General features: G+C 39.9%; 1 protein-coding gene across 1 annotated transcript in view; it reads left to right on the top strand.

Moving 5' to 3' along the window:
- LOC138665362 (oocyte zinc finger protein XlCOF22-like) overlaps positions 1–24303 on the top strand; it is a 101383-nt gene that overhangs the window by 48486 nt on the left and 28594 nt on the right. The window contains exon 6 of the mRNA XM_069752779.1: positions 5571–5661. Coding sequence (XP_069608880.1) covers positions 5571–5661 — 91 coding nt within the window. The remainder of the gene's footprint in view (positions 1–5570; positions 5662–24303) is intronic.

The following is a 24303-nucleotide window of genomic DNA, read 5'->3' as shown; positions in this document are numbered from 1 at the left end:
TCCCATCCCCCCCAAAAAAGAAGGGGAGATTAATATTGGCAAATCTGTGCATCTGTGCCAGTCCAGTCTGTGGTATCGGTCTGTCATTTTGTGCCACTGAAACACTACTGTAAAACTGTGGGCCAGATTGATTCACTAGTCTCCCATCCCCCCCCAAAAAAAGAAGGGGAGATTAATATTGGCAAATCTGTGCATCTGCGTCAGTCCTGTTAGTGGCATATCTGTCAGCCACTGTCTGCCGCTGAAACTGTGTACTGTAATACAGTGGGCCTGATTTTCCCTGCACTCTCACACACCTATAAAGGGAGATTTAAATTCACAACAATTTTGCGTCCACCTTGTAACTGGTTTTACAATACCAAATAACGTTTGTTAGTTTGGTTACATATTTCCAAGAATGAGGAAGTCTGGTGGAAGAGGTTGTGACCGTGGGCGGTCATTGCCAGCTGGTAATGATGGTAGTGGTGGTGGAGCATCAGGTGGTTGTGGGAAAAGCAATATAGCACCTAAGTCTCGAGTTGTTCAGCCACCGTCATCGTCTGGCTACACAAGGCCTCAAACGCTCCCTTTCTGGGAGTAGGAAAACCGCTTTTAAAGCCGGAGCAGCAGGAACAAGTTTTGGCTTTCCTTGCTGACTCTGCCTCTAGCTCTTTTGCCTCCTCTTCGGAAAGTGCAAAATGTAAAAGCAGCGTGTCGTCAGTGGATGTTCCCGGTCAGGGACAAGTCGCTTCCTTTCTTCACCCAGAACAACAGAGAAGGATGCGTCAGGCGACACAACGGGTTACTCCATGGAGCTCTTTACACATACCGTTCCTGGGTTAGAAAGGGAAATTGTTAACAGGTCATGTCAATTACAAGATGAATCGGACATGGAGTGCACAGATGCACAGCCACAGCCAGATTCTTATGCTGTTCCTTTGACTCAAATCACAACATTGCCCTCGCAGTGTACTGATCCAGAATCTGACCCAGATGAGACTATGGAGCCCCGTCACGAACGCTATAGCACCGGCTTACACGGTGACACAGAGGAAGGTGCACAGGACATAGAAGAGGAGGTCATAGATGACCCAGTTGTTGACCCCGACTGGCAGCCATTAGGGGAACAGGGTGCAGCCAGCAGTAGCTCTGAAGTGGAGGAGGAGGAGCCGCAGCAGGCATCAACATCGCAACAGGTTCCATCTGGCAGGCCCGTATCTGGCCAAAAACGTGTGGCAAAACCAAAACCAGTTGTAGGACAGCGTGGCCATCCGGTTAAAGTAGCTCAGTGTGCAATGCCTGAAAAGGTATCCAATAGTAGGAAGAGTACAGTCTGGCATTTTTTTAACCAACATCCAAATGATCAGTGCAAAGTCATCTGTAAGAAATGCTCAAACACCTTTAGCAGAGGTCAGAATGTTAAAAGTCTAAATACAAGTTGCATGCGTAGACATTTAAACACCATGCACCTACAAGCCTGGACTAATGTCCCTTAACGTTGTTGCACCCTCTGACAATGAAGCTAGGCAGCAACGCTACATCCCTTCCCTCACTGTAAGCCCAACGTTTACCACACCACTTGCAGCAAATGTGGAGGTTTTGTCGCAAGGCCAAAGCAGTCAGGGAATCACCAGGTTCTTGGTAGGAAACACTGTATGTAGGCCAACAGCAAGAATACCATCACCAACCCTCTCTCAGTCTGCCATGTCCACCGGCACCCCCGCTAGTACCACCATATGCAGCTCTCCAGTCCAGCTCACCCTACAAGAGACTCTCGTTAGGAAAAGGAAGTACTCATCCTCTCATCCGCGTACACAGGGTTTGAACGCCCACATTGCTAGACAAATCTCGTTAGAGATGATGCCCTACCGGTTAGTTCAAAGCGAAGCTTTCAAAGCCCAGATGTACTATGCTGTACCACGCTACGAGCTACCCAGTCAACACTTCTTTTCGAGAAAAGCCATCCCAGCCCTCCACCAGCACGTAAAAGACCGCATTGTCCATGCACTCAGGCAATCTGTGAGTAGAAAGATGCACCTGACAACAGATGCATGGACCAGTAGGCATGGCCAGGGGCATTACGTGTCCATCACGGCACACTGGGTTAATGTGGTGGATGCCGGGTCCACAGGGGACAGCAATATTTGGACAGTTCTGCCTAGCCCACGGTCTAGGAAACAGTTGGCTTTAGGCGTTCGCCCCACTTCCTCCTCCTCCTCGTCCTCCAACAGAAGCGACAGCTCATCCACAGACCGCAGTCGCATGACCACTCCATCCGCAGCTGCCACTGTTGCACACGAGGTGTCCCATTATGGAACAACTAGTGGCAAGCGTCAGCAGGCTGTGTTGGAAATGAAGTGTTTGGGCGACAACAGACACACCGCGGAAGTTCTGTCCAAGTTCTTGCAGCAAGAAACTCAGTCATGGCTGGGCAGTGTACATCTTGAGGCAGGCAAGGTAGTCAGTGATAACGGAAGGAATTTTATGGCGGCCATAGCCCTTTCACAACTGAAACACATTCCTTGTCTGGCTCACACCTTGAACCTGGTGGTGCAGTGCTTCCTGAAAAGTTATCCAGGGTTACCCGACCTGCTCCTGAAGGTGCGCAGACTTTGCTTGCACATCCGCCGTTCACCCATACACTGCAGCCATATGCAGAACCATCAGCGATCTTTGAAGCTTCCAGAGCACCACCTAATCATCGACATTTCAACAAGGTGGAACTCCACACTGCACATGCTTCAGAGACTGTGCGAACAGAGTCGTGCTGTTATGTATTTGTGGGAGGATACACATACACGGGCAGGCAGTTGGATGGCAGACATGGAGTTGTCAGGTGTGCAGTGGTCGAAGCTATAAGACCTCTGTCAAGTTCTTCAGTGTTTTGAGGAATGCACACGGCTGGTTAGTGCAGACAAAGCCATAATAAGCATGAACATCCCCCTAAAGCATCTGCTGATGCAAAGTTTGACACACATAAAGGAGCAGGCGTCTGCAGCCGAGGACGAGGGAAGCCATGATGACAGTCAGCCATTGTCTGGTCAGGGAAGTCTACTGGACGAGGTGGCGGGCGAAGAGGAGGAGGACGAAGAGAATGATGGGGATGAGTATTTTTTGGATGAGGAAGCTTCTCAGGGGGCAATAGAAACTGGTGGCGTTGCAATGCCAGGTTCAGGGTTTTTGAGGGAGGCAAGTGACATTGATTTGCCCGAAAGTGCTCCTCAACCCAGCACAAGCAGTGAATTGACAAGTGGAACATTGGCCCACATGGCGGATTATGCCTTGCGTATCCTAAAAAGGGACCCCCGCATTATAAAAATGATGACCGATGACGATTACTGGTTGGCCTGCCTCCTGGATCCACGCTATAAATGGGAAACTGCAAAACATCATGCCACATGAGAATTTTGAACAAATATTGGCAACCAAACAAGCAACTCTTGTTGACCGTTTGATTCAGGCATTCCCAGCACACAGCGCCGGTGATGGTTCTCACACGAGCTGCAGGGGGCAACAGGGCAGAGGTGTTAGAGGTGCACAAATGAGAAGTGGCGTTGGACAGAGGGGTTTTCTGACCAGGTTGTGGAGTGATTTCGCAATGACCGCAGACAGGACAGGTACTGCAGCATCAATTCAAAGTGACAGGAGACAACATTTGTCCAGTATGGTTACTAACTATTTTTCCTCCCCTATCGATGTTCTCCCTCACCCGTCATTCCCATTTGATTACTGGGCATCCAAAATAGACACCTGGCCTGAATTGTCCGAATATGCATTGCTGGAGCTCGCTTGCACAGCAGCTAGTGTGCTATCAGAAAAAGTATTCAGTGCTGCTGGTTCAATACTGACCGAAAAAAGGACTCGTCTGGCTACCCAAAATGTTGATGATCTAACCTTCATTAAAATGAACCACTCATGGATTTCTAATTATTTTGCCCCACCTTTCCCGGCTGACACCCGGCTGGAACTTATTTAGATCTGCATCGAGCCTACTTTTTAATTTTAGGCCTACTAAGTCTGTCTGCGGTCCCTCCTTCCAATAGTCCTCCACTGACCACACCAATGCTGCCTGTGTACCCCTGGAACCTATTTAAAAGTGCATAGAGCCACCTTTTTTATGTTAGGCCTACTAAGTCTGTCTGCGGTCCCTCCTTCCTATAGTCCTCCACTGACCACACCAATGTTGCCTGTGTACCCCTGGAACCTATTTAAAATTGGATAGAGCCACCTTTTTTTTATGTTAGGCCTACTAAGTCTGTCTGCGGTCCCTCCTTCCAATAGTCCTCCACTGACCACACCAATGCTGCCTGAACTGCTTTTAGCCCACTTTATTATTTGGGCCTATATCTGTGTTTCCTCCTCATCCTGCCCATTGCCCAGCCAGTGCTAGATGAGTCTGCTGGTACATTGACCCAGACCGCTACTTTCCCCTTGCACGCTACACAGCCAGATTCTGACCCTGCTGAAAGTCAGGTTCCCCTTCCCGCATACTATACCACCTTACACGGGGACAAAGAGGAAGGTGCAGATGAAAGTGCAGGTTCCATCATCAGGTGGGGGGATACTCGTTATCGATGTCACTGGCACAGGGCTTCTCATAGTATGCAAAAGTGTCACTGCCAGTGGGAGGCGTCCCCGCCGTGCAAACACACCGCCGTACTTTGAGGGGCCCTGTGCCAGTGCCAATGCGAACGAGTGGGCCCCCCCTGCTTGCTCAGGAAAACAGCACTTGCAAAGTTGAAATACTTACCTCTCCCTGCTCCACTGCCGTGACGTGGTCCACGTTTCCTGGGCCCACTAAATACTTGAACCAACCATACCCCCCACAACTTTAGCCAAATGACCCCCAATTTCTAATGCCTAACTATTATTATAAGGTAAATTAAGATTGACAAGCTTCAGTACCAAGAATGGATGTTTTTGTCATTAAAATTGGCACTGTAGGTGTTTTCCTGGCCTCCACTCACTGCCGACTATGCTTCCCCATTGACTTGCATTGGGTTTCGTGTTTCGGTCGATCCCCGACCCCGACTTTTCGCGATAATCGGCCGATTTCACTCGACTCGACTTTTGAGATCGTCGGGTTTCGCAAAACCCGACTCAACCCTAAAAAAGTAAAAGTCGCTCAACCCTAAAATGGAGTAAAGATTTTACGAAATGTTCCCTCTGATTTGTAGAAGGCTGTGAAGGTCTTGTTCAGTCTTGTTTTATCCACCAGTATTAGGCGAGGTTCACAACAGCGTATTTCATGGTCTGTGTACAGACAAAGATGCCCGGTCAGTCTCCCGACCCGAACATTCAGACTCATATGTATCTAGAGACCTGCAGTCAGTCTGTCTGGGCATTTTAGTCCATATACAAACTGTGAAATATGCTAGTGTGAGGCAGGACTTACTATATATGTTTTATATGGAGATGGCAGGATTAAAGCTGATCATAGACATTAGATATTGTGTGGATATTTTCAACATTTTCTAGTTATGGAGACTGCTGCGTACAATTAGGAACCAGCAACTATGGAGATGTCATGTCATTTTTGGACATCATACGAATTCTGCATCTGTATGTTACATTTACAATATTTGTTTCAGGGTAAAGATCTGACCCATATCAATGCTGCAGAGACATATGTGAGAGGCGATGAGCGGTGTAAACAGGAGATTCCAGAAGATAATCGCTCAGGTGAGTTAATGAGAATCTACTCATTCTCTGAGTGGTACAATTCTGTAGCCTCTGTTACAGAATTTTTTAAATTAATCTTACTTGCACAAATATCTGGTTCGTAACTGAAAAAGAAAAAAAAAACAAAAAAAACTTTTGACACTTTTCTTTTAATTAACGTGTGTAAGGCAAAATTACATTGCAAAAAAATTATTATTTTTTCCCCCACAAAGAAAAGTAATGCGAAGCCATGCTGTATACATTCTGTCCTGTTAGTACAAATTTACTGTCACTGCAGCTAGTCACTGGCAACAGCAAAGACGTTCTTGTCAGTATTGCAGTCGTGCCTGTCAGAAAAGTAAGTATAGAGACTGGCGGAATATCAGGGCAACATTGGAAAAGGAATGTGGGGAGACAATAGGATGAGTATGATGATCTACAGGTTAATAGGTTTCTAAAGCTGTGCAGCACACACACTGAAGCCCGGCTACCGGGAGGAAATTACCTTTATTCCTCCTGAGAGCCTCCAGCTTTGAGTTACAGAGGCTCAGCCGGCATGGCTTCAGTCACCGCTCAATAAAAAGTAATTAAAAATTGTAAAAATATTTTTTAAAAAATCACAAAATAAAGATCAAAAAAGAAAAAATATTAATCCAATAAATACATTTATTTGTGTAAAAATAAGTACACATTTGGTATCGCCACCTGCGGAATGACCAGACCTATAAAACTGTCCCACTAGTTAACCACTTCAGTGAACACCGTTAAAGGGAACCTGTCACCCCGTTTTTTGAGATTGAGCTATAAATACTGTTAAATAGGGCCTGCGCTGTGTGTTCCTATAGTGTATGTAGTGTACCCCGATTCCCCATGTATGCTGAGAAATAACTTACCAAAGTTGCCGTTTTCGCCTGTCAATCAGGCTGGTCAGGTCGGGAGGGCGTGGTGATATCGCTGGTTCTTCCTCAGCTTTACGTTGGTGGCGTAGTGGCGTAGTGGTGAACAAGCAGCGCGCGATCTGCGCTGTCATCCCTTTCGTCGGTGGGGGCGGTGTTGTGAATTCTGTGGCTGAATTCACTCCTGTGGTCACAAGTGGTACTGCAGCTTCTGAGCTTCCTCCCTCAGGTGTTCTGGTGAGCTCGTTAACTGCTTCATTACTTAACTCCGCCTGATGCTGCTATCCTGGCTCCTTGTCAATGTTTCAGTGTTGGATCTGAGCTTCTCCTGATTGTTCCTGTGACCTGCTGCTCTGTATAGCTAAGTGCCTTTTGCTTTTTGTTGCTTTTTTTCTGTCCAGCTTGTCTTTTGTTTTGCTGGAAGCTCTGAGACGCAAAGGGTGTACCGCCGTGCCGTTAGTTCGGCACGGTGGGTTTTTTTTGCCCCCTTTGCGTGGTTTTGCTTTAGGGTTTTTTGTAGACTGCAAAGTTCGCTTTACTGTCCTCGCTCTGTCCTAGAATATCGGGCCCCACTTTGCTGAATCTATTTCATCCCTACGTTTTGTCTTTTCATCTTACTCACAGTCATTATATGTGGGGGGCTGCCTTTTCCTTTGGGGAATTTCTCTGGGGCAAGTCAGGCCTATTTTTCTATCTTCAGGCTAGCTAGTTTCTTAGGCTGTGCCGAGTTGCCTAGGTAGTTGTTAGGCGCAATCCACAGCCGCTTTTAGTTGTGTTTAGGATAGGATCAGGTGTGCAGTCTACAGAGTTTCCACGTCTCAGAGCTCGTTCTTGTATTTTTGGGTATTTGTCAGATCACTGTGTGCGCTCTGATCGCTAGCACACTGTGTTTCTGGATTGCCTTCATAACACCTGTCATTAGCAAACATAACAGTACAAGGAGCCAAACTAATGATTCTCAATAGAGGGAAAGAAAAAGTTCTGACATCATTTTTTTTTTTTTTCTCTGCTCTGTGTTCACTTTTTTTTTTCCCCTAGACATTTGGGTGATTCTGGACACAGGTGTGGACATGGATATTCAGGGTCTGTGCTCTTCAATGGATAATCTCGTTATAAATGTACAAAAAATTCAAGATACTATTGATCAGAAATCTATGTTAGAACCAAGAATTCCTATTCCTGATTTGTTTTTTGGAGATAGAACTAAGTTTCTAAGTTTCAAAAATAATTGTAAGCTATTTCTGGCCTTGAAACCTCATTCTTCTGGTAATCCTATTCAACAGGTTTTGATTATTATTTCTTTTTTGCGCGGCGACCCTCAAGACTGGGCATTTTCTCTTGCGCCAGGAGACCCTGCATTGAGTAGTGTCGATGCGTTTTTCCTGGCGCTCGGATTGCTGTACGATGAGCCTAATTCAGTGGATCAGGCTGAGAAAAATTTGCTGGCTTTGTGCCAGGGTCAGGATGATATAGAAGTATATTGTCAGAAATTTAGGAAATGGTCAGTACTCACTCAGTGGAATGAATCTGCGCTGGCAGCTTTGTTCAGAAAGGGTCTCTCTGAGGCTCTTAAGGATGTCATGGTGGGATTTCCTATGCCTGCTGGTTTGAATGAGTCTTTGTCTTTGGCCATTCAGATCGGTCGACGCTTGCACGAGCGTAAATCTGTGCACCATTTGGCGGTACTGCCTGAGGTTAAACCTGAGCCTATGCAGTGCGATAGGACTATGACTAGAGTTGAACGGCAGGAATACAGACGTCTGAATGGTCTGTGTTTCTACTGTGGTGATTCCACTCATGCTATTTCTGATTGTCCTAAGCGCACTAAGCGGTCCGCTAGGTCTGCCGTCATTGGTACTGTACAGTCCAAATTCCTTCTGTCCATTACCTTGATATGCTCTTTGTCGTCGTTTTCTGTCATGGCGTTTGTGGATTCGGGCGCTGCCCTGAATCTGATGGATTTGGATTATGCTAAACGTTGTGGGTTTTTCTTGGAGCCTTTGCGGTGTCCTATTCCATTGAGAGGAATTGATGCTACACCTTTGGCCAAGAATAAACCTCAATACTGGGCCCAGCTGACCATGTGCATGGCTCCTGCACATCAGGAAGTTATTCGCTTTCTGGTGTTGCATAATCTGCATGATGTGGTCGTGTTGGGGTTGCCATGGCTACAAACCCATAATCCAGTATTGGATTGGAATTCCATGTCGGTATCCAGCTGGGGTTGTCAGGGGGTACATGGTGATGTTCCATTTTTGTCGATTTCGTCATCCACCCCTTCTGAGGTCCCAGAGTTCTTGTCTGATTATCAGGATGTATTTGAAGAGCCCAAGTCCGATGCTCTACCTCCACATAGGGATTGTGATTGTGCTATCAATTTGATTCCTGGTAGTAAATTCCCTAAAGGTCGATTATTTAATTTATCCGTGCCCGAACACGCCGCTATGCGCAGTTATGTGAAGGAATCCCTGGAGAAGGGACATATTCGCCCATCGTCATCACCACTGGGAGCAGGGTTCTTCTTTGTAGCCAAGAAGGATGGTTCGCTGAGACCGTGTATTGATTACCGCCTTCTTAATAAGATCACTGTTAAATTTCAGTATCCCTTGCCATTGTTATCTGACTTGTTTGCTCGGATTAAGGGGGCTAGTTGGTTCACTAAGATAGATCTTCGTGGTGCGTATAATCTGGTGAGAATCAGGCAAGGAGATGAATGGAAAACTGCATTCAATACGCCCGAGGGTCATTTTGAGTATCTAGTGATGCCGTTCGGACTTGCCAATGCTCCATCTGTGTTTCAGTCTTTTATGCATGACATCTTCCGTGAGTATCTGGATAAATTCCTGATTGTTTACTTGGATGACATTTTGATCTTCTCAGATGATTGGGAGTCTCATGTGAAGCAGGTCAGAATGGTTTTTCAGGTCCTGCGTGCTAACTCTTTGTTTGTGAAGGGATCAAAGTGTCTCTTCGGTGTGCAGAAAGTTTCATTTTTAGGGTTCATCTTTACCCCTTCTACTATCGAGATGGATCCAGTTAAGGTCCAAGCCATCCAGGATTGGATTCAGCCGACATCTCTGAAAAGTCTGCAAAAGTTCCTGGGCTTTGCTAATTTTTATCGTCGCTTCATCTGTAATTTTTCTAGCATTGCCAAACCATTGACCGATTTGACCAAGAAGGGTGCTGATTTGGTTAATTGGTCTTCTGCTGCTGTGGAAGCTTTTCAGGAGTTGAAGCGTCGTTTTTGTTCTGCCCCTGTGTTGTGTCAGCCAGATGTTTCTCTTCCGTTCCAGGTCGAGGTTGATGCTTCTGAGATTGGAGCAGGGGCGGTTTTGTCACAGAGAGGTTCTGATTGCTCAGTGATGAAACCATGTGCTTTCTTTTCCAGGAAGTTTTCGCCCGCTGAGCGTAATTATGATGTGGGCAATCGAGAGTTGCTGGCCATGAACTGGGCATTCGAGGAGTGGCGTCATTGGCTTGAAGGAGCTAAGCATCGCGTGGTGGTATTGACTGATCATAAGAACTTGACTTATCTCGAGTCTGCCAAGCGCTTGAATCCTAGACAGGCCCGTTGGTCGTTATTTTTTGCCCGCTTCGACTTTGTGATTTCGTACCTTCCGGGCTCTAAAAATGTGAAGGCGGATGCTCTGTCTAGGAGTTTTGTGCCCGACTCTCCGGGTTTATCTGAGCCAGCGGGTATCCTCAAGGAAGGAGTCATTGTGTCTGCCATCTCCCCTGATTTGCGGCGGGTGCTGCAAAAATTTCAGGCGAATAAACCTGATCGTTGTCCAGCAGAGAAACTGTTCGTCCCTGATAGGTGGACTAATAAACTTATCTCTGAACTTCATTGTTCGGTGTTGGCTGGTCATCCTGGAATCTTTGGTACCAGAGAGTTAGTGGCTAGATCCTTCTGGTGGCCATCTCTGTCACGGGATGTACGTACTTTTGTGCAGTCCTGTGGGATTTGTGCTAGGGCTAAGCCCTGCTGTTCTCGTGCCAGTGGGTTGCTTTTGCCCTTGCCGGTCCCAAAGAGGCCTTGGACACATATTTCGATGGATTTCATTTCTGACCTTCCCGTTTCTCAAAAGATGTCAGTCATTTGGGTGGTCTGTGATCGCTTTTCTAAAATGGTCCATCTGGTGCCCTTGGCTAAATTGCCTTCCTCCTCTGATTTGGTACCTTTGTTCTTTCAGCATGTGGTTCGGTTGCATGGCATTCCTGAGAATATTGTTTCTGACAGAGGTTCCCAGTTTGTTTCAAGGTTTTGGCGAGCCTTTTGTGGTAGGATGGGCATTGACCTATCCTTTTCCTCGGCTTTCCATCCTCAGACTAATGGCCAGACCGAACGAACCAATCAGACCTTGGAAACATATCTGAGATGTTTTGTTTCTGCAGACCAGGATGATTGGGTGTCCTTTTTGCCGTTGGCTGAGTTCGCCCTTAATAATCGGGCCAGCTCGGCTACCTTGGTTTCTCCATTTTTTTGCAATTCTGGGTTCCATCCTCGTTTCTCTTCAGGACAGGTTGAGTCTTCGGACTGTCCTGGTGTGGATTCTGTGGTGGATAGGTTGCAGCAGATCTGGACTCAGGTAGTGGACAATTTGATCTTGTCCCAGGAGAAAGCTCAACTTTTCGCTAATCGCAGACGCCGTGTGGGTCCCCGACTTCGTGTTGGGGATCTGGTTTGGTTATCTTCTCGTCATATTCCTATGAAGGTTTCCTCTCCTAAATTTAAACCTCGTTTTATTGGTCCGTATAGGATTTCTGAGGTTCTCAATCCTGTGTCTTTTCGTTTGACCCTCCCAGACTCCTTTTCCATACATAATGTATTCCATAGGTCGTTGTTGCGGAGATACGTGGCACCTATGGTTCCATCTGTTGAGCCTCCTGCCCCGGTTTTGGTGGAGGGGGAATTGGAGTATATTGTGGAGAAGATTTTGGATTCTCGTGTTTCTAGACGGAAACTCCAGTATCTGGTTAAATGGAAGGGTTATGCTCAGGAAGATAATTCCTGGGTTTTTGCCTCTGATGTTCATGCTTCCGATCTTGTTCGTGCCTTTCATGCGGCTCATCCTGGTCGGCCTGGGGGCTCTGGTGAGGGTTCGGTGACCCCTCCTCAAGGGGGGGGTACTGTTGTGAATTCTGTGGCTGAATTCACTCCTGTGGTCACAAGTGGTACTGCAGCTTCTGAGCTTCCTCCCTCAGGTGTTCTGGTGAGCTCGTTAACTGCTTCATTACTTAACTCCGCCTGATGCTGCTATCCTGGCTCCTTGTCAATGTTTCAGTGTTGGATCTGAGCTTCTCCTGATTGTTCCTGTGACCTGCTGCTCTGTATAGCTAAGTGCCTTTTGCTTTTTGTTGCTTTTTTTCTGTCCAGCTTGTCTTTTGTTTTGCTGGAAGCTCTGAGACGCAAAGGGTGTACCGCCGTGCCGTTAGTTCGGCACGGTGGTTTTTTTTTGCCCCCTTTGCGTGGTTTTGCTTTAGGGTTTTTTGTAGACTGCAAAGTTCGCTTTACTGTCCTCGCTCTGTCCTAGAATATCGGGCCCCACTTTGCTGAATCTATTTCATCCCTACGTTTTGTCTTTTCATCTTACTCACAGTCATTATATGTGGGGGGCTGCCTTTTCCTTTGGGGAATTTCTCTGGGGCAAGTCAGGCCTATTTTTCTATCTTCAGGCTAGCTAGTTTCTTAGGCTGTGCCGAGTTGCCTAGGTAGTTGTTAGGCGCAATCCACAGCCGCTTTTAGTTGTGTTTAGGATAGGATCAGGTGTGCAGTCTACAGAGTTTCCACGTCTCAGAGCTCGTTCTTGTATTTTTGGGTATTTGTCAGATCACTGTGTGCGCTCTGATCGCTAGCACACTGTGTTTCTGGATTGCCTTCATAACACCTGTCATTAGCAAACATAACAGGGCGGCCATCTTCCTGGGGCCGCGCGTGCGCAGATCCAGTGCTCTGCTGCACGGGGCTTCAGGAAAATGGCTGCGGGATGCCGCGCGTGCGCATTAGAGATCGCGGCGGCCATTTTCCCAAAGCCGAGATGCAAACTAATATTAATTCCTGAACTTCTGGTGTTTGTTGATTCTGCCTCCCAAAAATCGGAATAGAATGCGATTAAAAAATGGCATGTGCCCACAAATGGTACCAATACGAACATCAACTCGTACGACAAAAAAAAAAGGCAAAACATGACACTGCCGGATGAAATATGGAAAAATTATAGCTCTCAAAATATGGCTATGCGCCATAAAAAGCATTTTTTAGTGTGTGACAGCAGCCAAACACAGAAAAAATGCTATAAAGTTGTAAAATTTGGCCTGGTTAGGAAGGTTAAAAACAGGCTTCGGAGTGAAGGGGTTAAAGCAACAGAATCTTTCACTCATAGACAATTGATTCTGGCCAATTTACAATTTCTTCTGGCCAAGCAATCAAATTCCTGATAATAATCAACAGTAGCTGGAGAAGAATCCTTATCTGGATGTACAAATGAGTGACTTAGTTTGAGAAACGCGTTAGACTACATTGAAGATCTACAGAAAGCTGAGGCGGAGTATGACTTGAAAATATGCATGATTTTAAGAGCATGTTCACAATGGCCATGGAAACAAATAAAACCAAAGAAAAAACAGTATGTGCATATACCCTAATGAATATTAATAAGTGAAAAATCTAATACATTAAATAATTAACATAGGGTACTTAGTAAACACTGTTTTTGATCAATAAAAGCATAAAGCTGTCCCACCGCCGCAAGGTGTACCCTGTTGGGACAGTGCCCACGACTCTTTTGAGTCATCGGTGGGTATTCCTGGAGTAGTGTATAATTCATAGGTTTCGTCAAACTCAATCTGACAGGTGCCCCGCCCCCTATCAAAGTGTATCAAAGTGTGTAACCCCTCCCCTCCCCTTGTTTGACGGCTGGTATCCAGCTGTCCCTCCTTGTTTGATTTCCCCTTTTGATATCGTTTATATAACACATGTTTATAATTATAGCCTAGTCGTGTATTTATTTTACACGTGGTTTATAACACCTTTCTCATTTGTTTTATATTAGATTTTATACGTAGCCCGAGACTGGTGTTTCTGTATGCAATCCTACATCCTGTTATGTGAAAAGTATTCTCATATTATACCAGTATTTCTTTTTATATTTTATTCACAGTGTATCCATATAGTGAATAGGGCTGGTGTTTCTGTATGCAATCCTACATCCTGTTATGTGAAAAGTATTCTCATATTATATCAGTATTTCTTTTTATATTTTATTCACAGTGTATCCATATAGTTCTGAACTTAAAGCTGCTTATTTGTGCTCTACTGAACACTAACTAAATGGTGAACATTACCTAAATTAGGTTAACTGTGGGTCAGAGGTTTATAGCACCTAGGTCAAGCAATTGTTGTTGTATTTGCGTACCCAATAAATGTTTATTTTCACAAGCAGAAGAGGCAGCTTTTCTCTTTGTACATGTATTGTACCTGAATTGATATTTGCTTTCTCTTTTTTGTGTCCTGAAGATGGTATCTGAGAAGTTATTTGTTATCTACTGAGGTCATTGCAAGCTGTGTTTATTCACATTGTAGCAGGTTTTATCCTTGTGGCTGCCTTATATACACAGAAGAGATATGCACCAATGTCACAACACAAGTTATAATATGACCCAATGTTACAATACAAGTAAGAAGCGGCGTGTTTTATACGAATAAAAACCAAAGACACGATATTGTAAAAATGTAAAAAATTTTATTTCTCACAATAAAACAGCATCTCAAAGACATTTCAATACTATAAAAATTCTTACAGAATATAAAAAGTAAAAACATTAAAATAGTACAATGAACAATTACACTTCTTACAAAATAATTAATATAGAGTTACAAGGCGAGTACAGCATTTTAGCCAGTACATTCTTTACATCGTGAGCCACATGGTTTGCAGCATCGGTAGAGACCTTTTTTTAGGTAGCAGAGTTCCACGTGTGGAACCTAATGACGGGGAATGTAAAGATTGAATTGTACGGGGAGCCGCCGCTAACTTCAGCGGTGTAGATACAGAGCGTGTCTCACTGTTGGTAATTTTTAATTCATCTAAAAGCTTCCTAGTAGCGGTGTTACCCACAACTGTAGACGGCATATTTAGTTCGGCCATAGCCTGCATAAATGAATCCCAACCCGGCGGTAAATTTCTACTGTTCAGAGCATGGCTCTGCGTTGTACTACGTACCAAATCCAGTAAGTTAGACCCTGGTATTACGGATCCTTTGAAAATAAATTCAGCATTATTATTCCATGCTGTGACATTTTTATTCTGCAGCAACCTGTTTAGTAAAAATTCAGCATTCTTTTTATATCTTTGGTTTATATCATATTAGCTTTTTGTCATAGGTCAGGGATTTTTTTTTTTTTTTGCACTTTATTAATATGCGGTTATTAGTCATTTAGGACTTATGTTATCATGTTTTTTGCACTTTATTAATATGCTGACCACATAGGTCAGGGATTTTTGCACTTTATTAATATGCGTGCCACATAGGTCAGTGATTTTTGCACTTTATTAACATACAACACACACAAGAAATAGACATTTAGAACTTATTTATGATTAATATGCGATTATTAGTCATTTAGGACTTATGTTATCATGTTTTTGCACTTTATTAATATGCGGCTATTAGTCATTTAGGACTTATGTTATCATGTTTTTGCACTTTATTAATATGCGTGCCACATAGGTCAGGGATTTTTTGTACTTTATTAATATGCGGGCCACAAACACTTCTGCACCCACGGGCGCTTCTCAACCAACCATGCATCCGGTACTCATCAGGCACTGTGAAATAATGCAAAAATACATCTGTGTGCGGCTGTCGGCATCAACATTTTGCTATTATAAGTTTATGGTTCTGTAAAGAACACGCAACACATACAGAACTCACACACACACACAAATACACACAACACACAACACGCACATATTATGAAAAATGACAACCATTGTATGTGATTTAAAAGACTTTAGTTAGATTTATCAGGGGTGATTTAGTTTGAAAGCACGCAGTTCCGCGGTAATGTCTGGTGTTGTTAGTATTGCTAATTAGGCCATATAAATAGAAAATTATGTAGAAACCCAAAGTTTTGATAAGTATGAAAATACACCAATATTAACTATTTGTGCTATTTTAGGCGTAAATTTGTCCTATATGTATAGCAGTCAGGAGTTGGGGCGATGAAATATGTGTTACAAGCGTAATGAATTGCAGATATATTCTACAGTGTATGTCATTTTGAGAAATGTGTGGCATAACAATTACCTATTACGGCCACTAGATGGCAGAATATCATATTAATTATACATTGGGGTTTACTTTTGGAAACTTACAAATTCCTATAATTATGCTTATACCTTAGGCGTGTATTTACATGGCGCTGTAATTCGCACTTTTACAGACTATATGTGGATTACAGCCGGTATACAGTAACAGGCGGAATGACTGAGTGTAATATTGCACGCAATACTGTGCAAAGGGTCTGAATACTTATGACCGTGTGATATTTCAGTTTTCTTTTTAATAAATTCGCAAAAATTCTACATTTCTGTTTTGTTCAGGCATGACGGCGTGCAGGGTGTACATTAATATATATATATATATATATCTCAGAATGCAGCTGAATAGTATTGCTAATTAGGCCATATAAATAGAAAATTATGTAGAAACCCAAAGTTTTGATAAGTGTATGAAAATACACCAATATTAACTATTTGTGCTATTTTAGGCGTAAAATTGGCCTATATGTATAGCAGACAGGAGTTGGGGCGATGAAATATGTGTTACAAGCGTAGTGAATTGCAGATATATTCTACAGTGTATGTCATTTTGAGAAATGTGTGGCATAACCAATTACCTATTACGGCCACATTTCTATGCAGTGTATTTTAGAACCAGTGTTTCTGGCTGCAGACTGTAATGTGTAAGGTATTCTCATTATTATATATTGTATTTTATAACACACCATGCCGCTTATATAATAATCACAGTTGTGTCTCTACAGGACAACGTGGCTTACAAAGACATTTCAATAATACAGGGCATGCTGGTCACTAGACAGCCAGAGTTTCTGTGGGGGAGATATACTAACAGAGGTTCTGTTGACCCAAAAAACCGGTGTAGAACGTACACAGAGAGCAACTTACAATATTTACTAAGGTAGCGGAAATGAGTTTACTGCAGTTATCAGAGCATTGTATTTTATTTGACAGCCACAAGTCACACAGGTCATGATGATAGTGTATCTGCAGCATGTTATTTGGAAATAAAGAATCCTTTTTTGTATTCGCCCGCATTTTATATAAAATCTGCATAAAAAAATCTTCTTGGCTACACCAAAACACGTAAGAAACAAATGTATAACTTTTAGATCTACCGCATCCGCAGATATTATTTCAGCGTTCTTTAATTCTACATTATTTTAGCACATATTAATTTCACAACTTTTATATGATATTTATAACACTCATTTTATATGAGTTCTCTAACACATTCTCACGGGGATATTATATATATATATTTTGTGTTTTGCGCAATTATTTGACACTGTAATTCGCATTTTATATAAAATATGCATAAAAAAATCTTCACATTCTCACGGGAATATTATATATATATTTTGTGCTCTGCATCATTATTTGACACTGTAATTCGCATTTTATATAAAATCTGCATAAAAAAATCTTCTTGGCTACACCAAAACACGTAAGAAACAAATGTATAACTTTTAGAGCTACCGCATCCGCAGATATTATTTCAGCGTTCTTTAATTCTACATTATTTTAGCACATATTAATTTCACAACTTTTATATGATATTTATAACACTCATTTTATATGAGTTCTCTAACACATTCTCACGGGAATATTATATATATATTTTGTGCTCTGCATCATTATTTGACACTGTAATTCGCATTTTATATAAAATCTGCATAAAAAAATCTTCTTGGCTACACCAAAACACGTAAGAAACAAATGTATAACTTTTAGATCTACCGCATCCGCAGATATTATTTCAGCGTTCTTTAATTCTACATTATTTTAGCACATATTAATTTCACAACTTTTATATGATATTTATAACACTCATTTTATATGAGTTTTCTAATACATTCTCACGGGGATATTATATATATATATTTTGTGTTTTGCGCAGTTATTTGACACTGTAATTCGCATTTTATATAAAATCTGCATAAAAAATCTTCTTGGCTGCACCAAAACATGTAAGAAACAAATGTATAACTTTTAGCGCTGTCGCATCCGCAGATATTATTCCAGCGTTCTTTAATTCTACATTATTTTATCACATATTAATTTCACAACTTTTATATGATATTTATAACACATTCTCATTTATAAGAGATTTATAACACAATATTGTAAAATCATTTATTGGTTCGCGGCCTTACTAATATCCTTTGAAAATAAATTCAGCATTATTATTCCATGCTGTAACATTTCTATTCTGCAGCCGCCTGTTTAGTAAAAATTCAGCATTCTTTTTATATCTTTGGTTTATATTATATTAGCTTTTTGATAATCCCGGGAGTGCCATAAATCTAGCCCTAGTATTTTTGTTATCTCAAAAGGGTGTGACACAGTCACATATATTATTCCAGCATTCTTTAATTCTACATTATTTTAGCACATATTAATTTCACAACTTTTATATGATATTTATAACACTCATTTTATGAGTTTTCTAACACATTCTCACGGGGATATTATATATATATATATATATATATATATATATATATATATATATATTTTGTGTTATGCACCATTATTTGACACTGTAATTCGCATTTTATATGCCGCTACTTTTTCTTGTTTTTTGTGTAAAAATCTCTGGCAGACAGGCACAGCTGTATCTCTACAAGACATGCGGGACACACCAGAGACATTGGAAATTGGGGTTTATAATGTCGAATTCAGAAAATAACCATTTTATATTGAATGACTAATGATTTCTATAGGCCTACTTTACTATGAAATTATGCATAAAAAAATCTTCTTGGTTAACCCAAAACTGTAAGAAACAAACGCATAACTTTTAGCTCGAACACATCAGCATATATTATTACAGTTTTTTGCTGAATTAAAAATTATACAGTTATTTAATATTTTTGGGGCTTAATGACAGGAGAAATTATTGATAGAAACCCAGAATTTTGATACGTGTATGAAAATACACCAATATTAACTATTTGTGCTATTTTAGGCACAAATTTGGTCTATATGCATAACAGACAGGAGTTGGGGCGAAGAAATATGTGTTACATGCGTAGTGAATTGCAAATATATTCTGAAGTGTATGGCATTTTGAGAAATGTGTAGCATAAACAATTACCTATCACGGTCACTAGATGGCAGAATATCATATTAATTATACATTGGGGTTTACTTTTGGAAGCTTATAAAGGCGGTGTGTATGTGCACAGGATGACTTATTTTGTTTTTTATAGTCACTAATATCCATATTAAATGACTCTTTAGCTTTATGAGTAAGAGACAACCTACAAATAGAATCCTTTTCCCTAGTAGTTTTATATTCTATGTCTGATATATTTCTACACAAAGCTACAAAACTATTTTGTAGTTTATAATGTATCACAGTAGTTTCATGTGAAGTTACATCTTAGGTTCTGTTCAGACTATTGTAATATCTGTAGCTTAAAATAGAGCCAAATAGCTACTTTCAAACACGGACATACACCATTGATTTTCGTCACAAATGGATCCAATATACACTATATCTCGTGTCACGGTTTATTTTTCCGCGTTACGGTTTAAAGTTATAATCATTTAAATAATAATTTTCTCATTAGATATGTGATTCGCGATATTTATTTGCTTAGGCTAGATCATTTTCAGTTTAACAATACATTTTATCACAAAAATGACCTTATCTGGGGCCCTAGAAACAACATAGCAGCATTAGTAAGCCCCTTTCTTTTTACATTATCAAGAATCCTTGGGCTAAGATAACGTAAGTTTATATGCATAAAGCATTTAATATAGTGCACCAAACATGATATGGTTTTTGATTTCTATGAACTGTCGCAAACAAATCATATAAGGTTAAAAATATGAATATTATTGAATATAATGTTTTACTATTGTTTACAGTATTTTAGTTACTTTTGTTCATGTACTACTGGTTTCTTCCTCAGTTGTGATTTTTTACCTTTTCTATATAAATATGGGTAAATGAATTGGCCATTATAGATTTATGGCGCTGTAAAGAGAGAGGAGAATTACAGAAATGAGATGGCTGCAGGCAAACACACACACACACAACAAACACACATAACATACAGAAAACACACAACACATACAACAAACATACATACACAACATACAGAACACACACACACACACACACAACACAGAACCCACACACCACAAACACACATAACATACAAAACACACACACACACAACACATACAACAAACATACATACACAACATACAGAACACACACACACACACAACAAACACATAACATACAAAACACACACAGAACACATACAACAAACATACATACACAACATACAGAACACACACACACAAACAAACACACATAACATACAAAACACACACAACACATACAACACACACGACAAACATACACACACACACACACAACACACATACAACACATGCATTACACACAACGCACATAGTATATAGTGCGATTACATTTTAGACCTCGACAGCATTGACACGATAAACCTATAATGGCCAATTCATTTACCCATATTTATATAGAAAAGGTAAAAAATCACAACTGAGGAAGAAACCAGTAGTACATGAACAAAAGTAACTAAAATACTGTAAACAATAGTAAAACATTATATTCAATAATATTCATATTTTTAACCTTATATGATTTGTTTGCGACAGTTCATAGAAATCAAAAACCATATCATGTTTGGTGCACTATATTAAATGCTTTATGCATATAAACTTACGTTATCTTAGCCCAAGGATTCTTGATAATGTAAAAAGAAAGGGGCTTACTAATGCTGCTATGTTGTTTCTAGGGCCCCAGATAAGGTCATTTTTGTGATAAAATGTATTGTTAAACTGAAAATGATCTAGCCTAAGCAAATAAATATCGCGAATCACATATCTAATGAGAAAATTATTATTTAAATGATTATAACTTTAAACCGTAACGCGGAAAAATAAACCGTGACACGAGATATAGTGTATATTGGATCCATTTGTGACGAAAATCAATGGTGTATGTCCGTGTTTGAAAGTAGCTATTTGGCTCTATTTTAAGCTACAGATATTACAATAGTCTGAACAGAACCTAAGATGTAACTTCACATGAAACTACTGTGATACATTATAAACTACAAAATAGTTTTGTAGCTTTGTGTAGAAATATATCAGACATAGAATATAAAACTACTAGGGAAAAGGATTCTATTTGTAGGTTGTCTCTTACTCATAAAGCTAAAGAGTCATTTAATATGGATATTAGTGACTATAAAAAACAAAATAAGTCATCCTGTGCACATACACACCGCCTTTATAAGCTTCCAAAAGTAAACCCCAATGTATAATTAATATGATATTCTGCCATCTAGTGACCGTGATAGGTAATTGTTTATGCTACACATTTCTCAAAATGCCATACACTTCAGAATATATTTGCAATTCACTACGCATGTAACACATATTTCTTCGCCCCAACTCCTGTCTGTTATGCATATAGACCAAATTTGTGCCTAAAATAGCACAAATAGTTAATATTGGTGTATTTTCATACACGTATCAAAATTCTGGGTTTCTATCAATAATTTCTCCTGTCATTAAGCCCCAAAAATATTAAATAACTGTATAATTTTTAATTCAGCAAAAAACTGTAATAATATATGCTGATGTGTTCGAGCTAAAAGTTATGCGTTTGTTTCTTACAGTTTTGGGTTAACCAAGAAGATTTTTTTATGCATAATTTCATAGTAAAGTAGGCCTATAGAAATCATTAGTCATTCAATATAAAATGGTTATTTTCTGAATTCGACATTATAAACCCCAATTTCCAATGTCTCTGGTGTGTCCCGCATGTCTTGTAGAGATACAGCTGTGCCTGTCTGCCAGAGATTTTTACACAAAAAACAAGAAAAAGTAGCGGCATATAAAATGCGAATTACAGTGTCAAATAATGGTGCATAACACAAAATATATATATATATATATATATATATATATATATATATAATATCCCCGTGAGAATGTGTTAGAAAACTCATAAAATGAGTGTTATAAATATCATATAAAAGTTGTGAAATTAATATGTGCTAAAATAATGTAGAATTAAAGAATGCTGGAATAATATATGTGACTGTGTCACACCCTTTTGAGATAACAAAAATACTAGGGCTAGATTTATGGCACTCCCGGGATTATCAAAAAGCTAATATAATATAAACCAAAGATATAAAAAGAATGCTGAATTTTTACTAAACAGGCGGCTGCAGAATAGAAATGTTACAGCATGGAATAATAATGCTGAATTTATTTTCAAAGGATATTAGTAAGGCCGCGAACCAATAAATGATTTTACAATATTGTGTTATAAATCTCTTATAAATGAGAATGTGTTATAAATATCATATAAAAGTTGTGAAATTAATATGTGATAAAATAATGTAGAATTAAAGAACGCTGGAATAATATCTGCGGATGCGACAGCGCTAAAAGTTATACATTTGTTTCTTACATGTTTTGGTGCAGCCAAGAAGATTTTTTATGCAGATTTTATATAAAATGCGAATTACAGTGTCAAATAACTGCGCAAAACACAAAATATATATATATAATATCCCCGTGAGAATGTATTAGAAAACTCATATAAAATGAGTGTTATAAATATCATATAAAAGTTGTGAAATTAATATGTGCTAAAATAATGTAGAATTAAAGAACGCTGAAATAATATCTGCGGATGCGGTAGATCTAAAAGTTATACATTTGTTTCTTACGTGTTTTGGTGTAGCCAAGAAGATTTTTTTATGCAGATTTTATATAAAATGCGAATTACAGTGTCAAATAATGATGCAGAGCACAAAATATATATATAATATTCCCGTGAGAATGTGTTAGAGAACTCATATAAAATGAGTGTTATAAATATCATATAAAAGTTGTGAAATTAATATGTGCTAAAATAATGTAGAATTAAAGAACGCTGAAATAATATCTGCGGATGCGGTAGCTCTAAAAGTTATACATTTGTTTCTTACGTGTTTTGGTGTAGCCAAGAAGATTTTTTTATGCAGATTTTATATAAAATGCGAATTACAGTGTCAAATAATGATGCAGAGCACAAAATATATATATAATATTCCCGTGAGAATGTGAAGATTTTTTTATGCATATTTTATATAAAATGCGAATTACAGTGTCAAATAATTGCGCAAAACACAAAATATATATATATAATATCCCCGTGAGAATGTGTTAGAGAACTCATATAAAATGAGTGTTATAAATATCATATAAAAGTTGTGAAATTAATATGTGCTAAAATAATGTAGAATTAAAGAACGCTGAAATAATATCTGCGGATGCGGTAGATCTAAAAGTTATACATTTGTTTCTTACGTGTTTTGGTGTAGCCAAGAAGATTTTTTTATGCAGATTTTATATAAAATGCGGGCGAATACAAAAAAGGATTCTTTATTTCCAAATAACATGCTGCAGATACACTATCATCATGACCTGTGTGACTTGTGGCTGTCAAATAAAATACAATGCTCTGATAACTGCAGTAAACTCATTTCCGCTACCTTAGTAAATATTGTAAGTTGCTCTCTGTGTACGTTCTACACCGGTTTTTTGGGTCAACAGAACCTCTGTTAGTATATCTCCCCCACAGAAACTCTGGCTGTCTAGTGACCAGCATGCCCTGTATTATTGAAATGTCTTTGTAAGCCACGTTGTCCTGTAGAGACACAACTGTGATTATTATATAAGCGGCATGGTGTGTTATAAAATACAATATATAATAATGAGAATACCTTACACATTACAGTCTGCAGCCAGAAACACTGGTTCTAAAATACACTGCATAGAAATGTGGCCGTAATAGGTAATTGGTTATGCCACACATTTCTCAAAATGACATACACTGTAGAATATATCTGCAATTCACTACGCTTGTAACACATATTTCATCGCCCCAACTCCTGTCTGCTATACATATAGGCCAATTTTACGCCTAAAATAGCACAAATAGTTAATATTGGTGTATTTTCATACACTTATCAAAACTTTGGGTTTCTACATAATTTTCTATTTATATGGCCTAATTAGCAATACTATTCAGCTGCATTCTGAGATATATATATATATATATATTAATGTACACCCTGCACGCCGTCATGCCTGAACAAAACAGAAATGTAGAATTTTTGCGAATTTATTAAAAAGAAAACTGAAATATCACACGGTCATAAGTATTCAGACCCTTTGCACAGTATTGCGTGCAATATTACACTCAGTCATTCCGCCTGTTACTGTATACCGGCTGTAATCCACATATAGTCTGTAAAAGTGCGAATTACAGCGCCATGTAAATACACGCCTAAGGTATAAGCATAATTATAGGAATTTGTAAGTTTCCAAAAGTAAACCCCAATGTATAATTAATATGATATTCTGCCATCTAGTGGCCGTAATAGGTAATTGTTATGCCA

The sequence above is a fragment of the Ranitomeya imitator genome, chromosome 2 (genome assembly GCF_032444005.1).
Source record: "Ranitomeya imitator isolate aRanImi1 chromosome 2, aRanImi1.pri, whole genome shotgun sequence".
NCBI lineage: Eukaryota > Metazoa > Chordata > Amphibia > Anura > Dendrobatidae > Ranitomeya > Ranitomeya imitator.
Note: the sequence above shows the minus strand (reverse complement) of the source record. Positions and strands in the feature narration are given on the sequence as shown.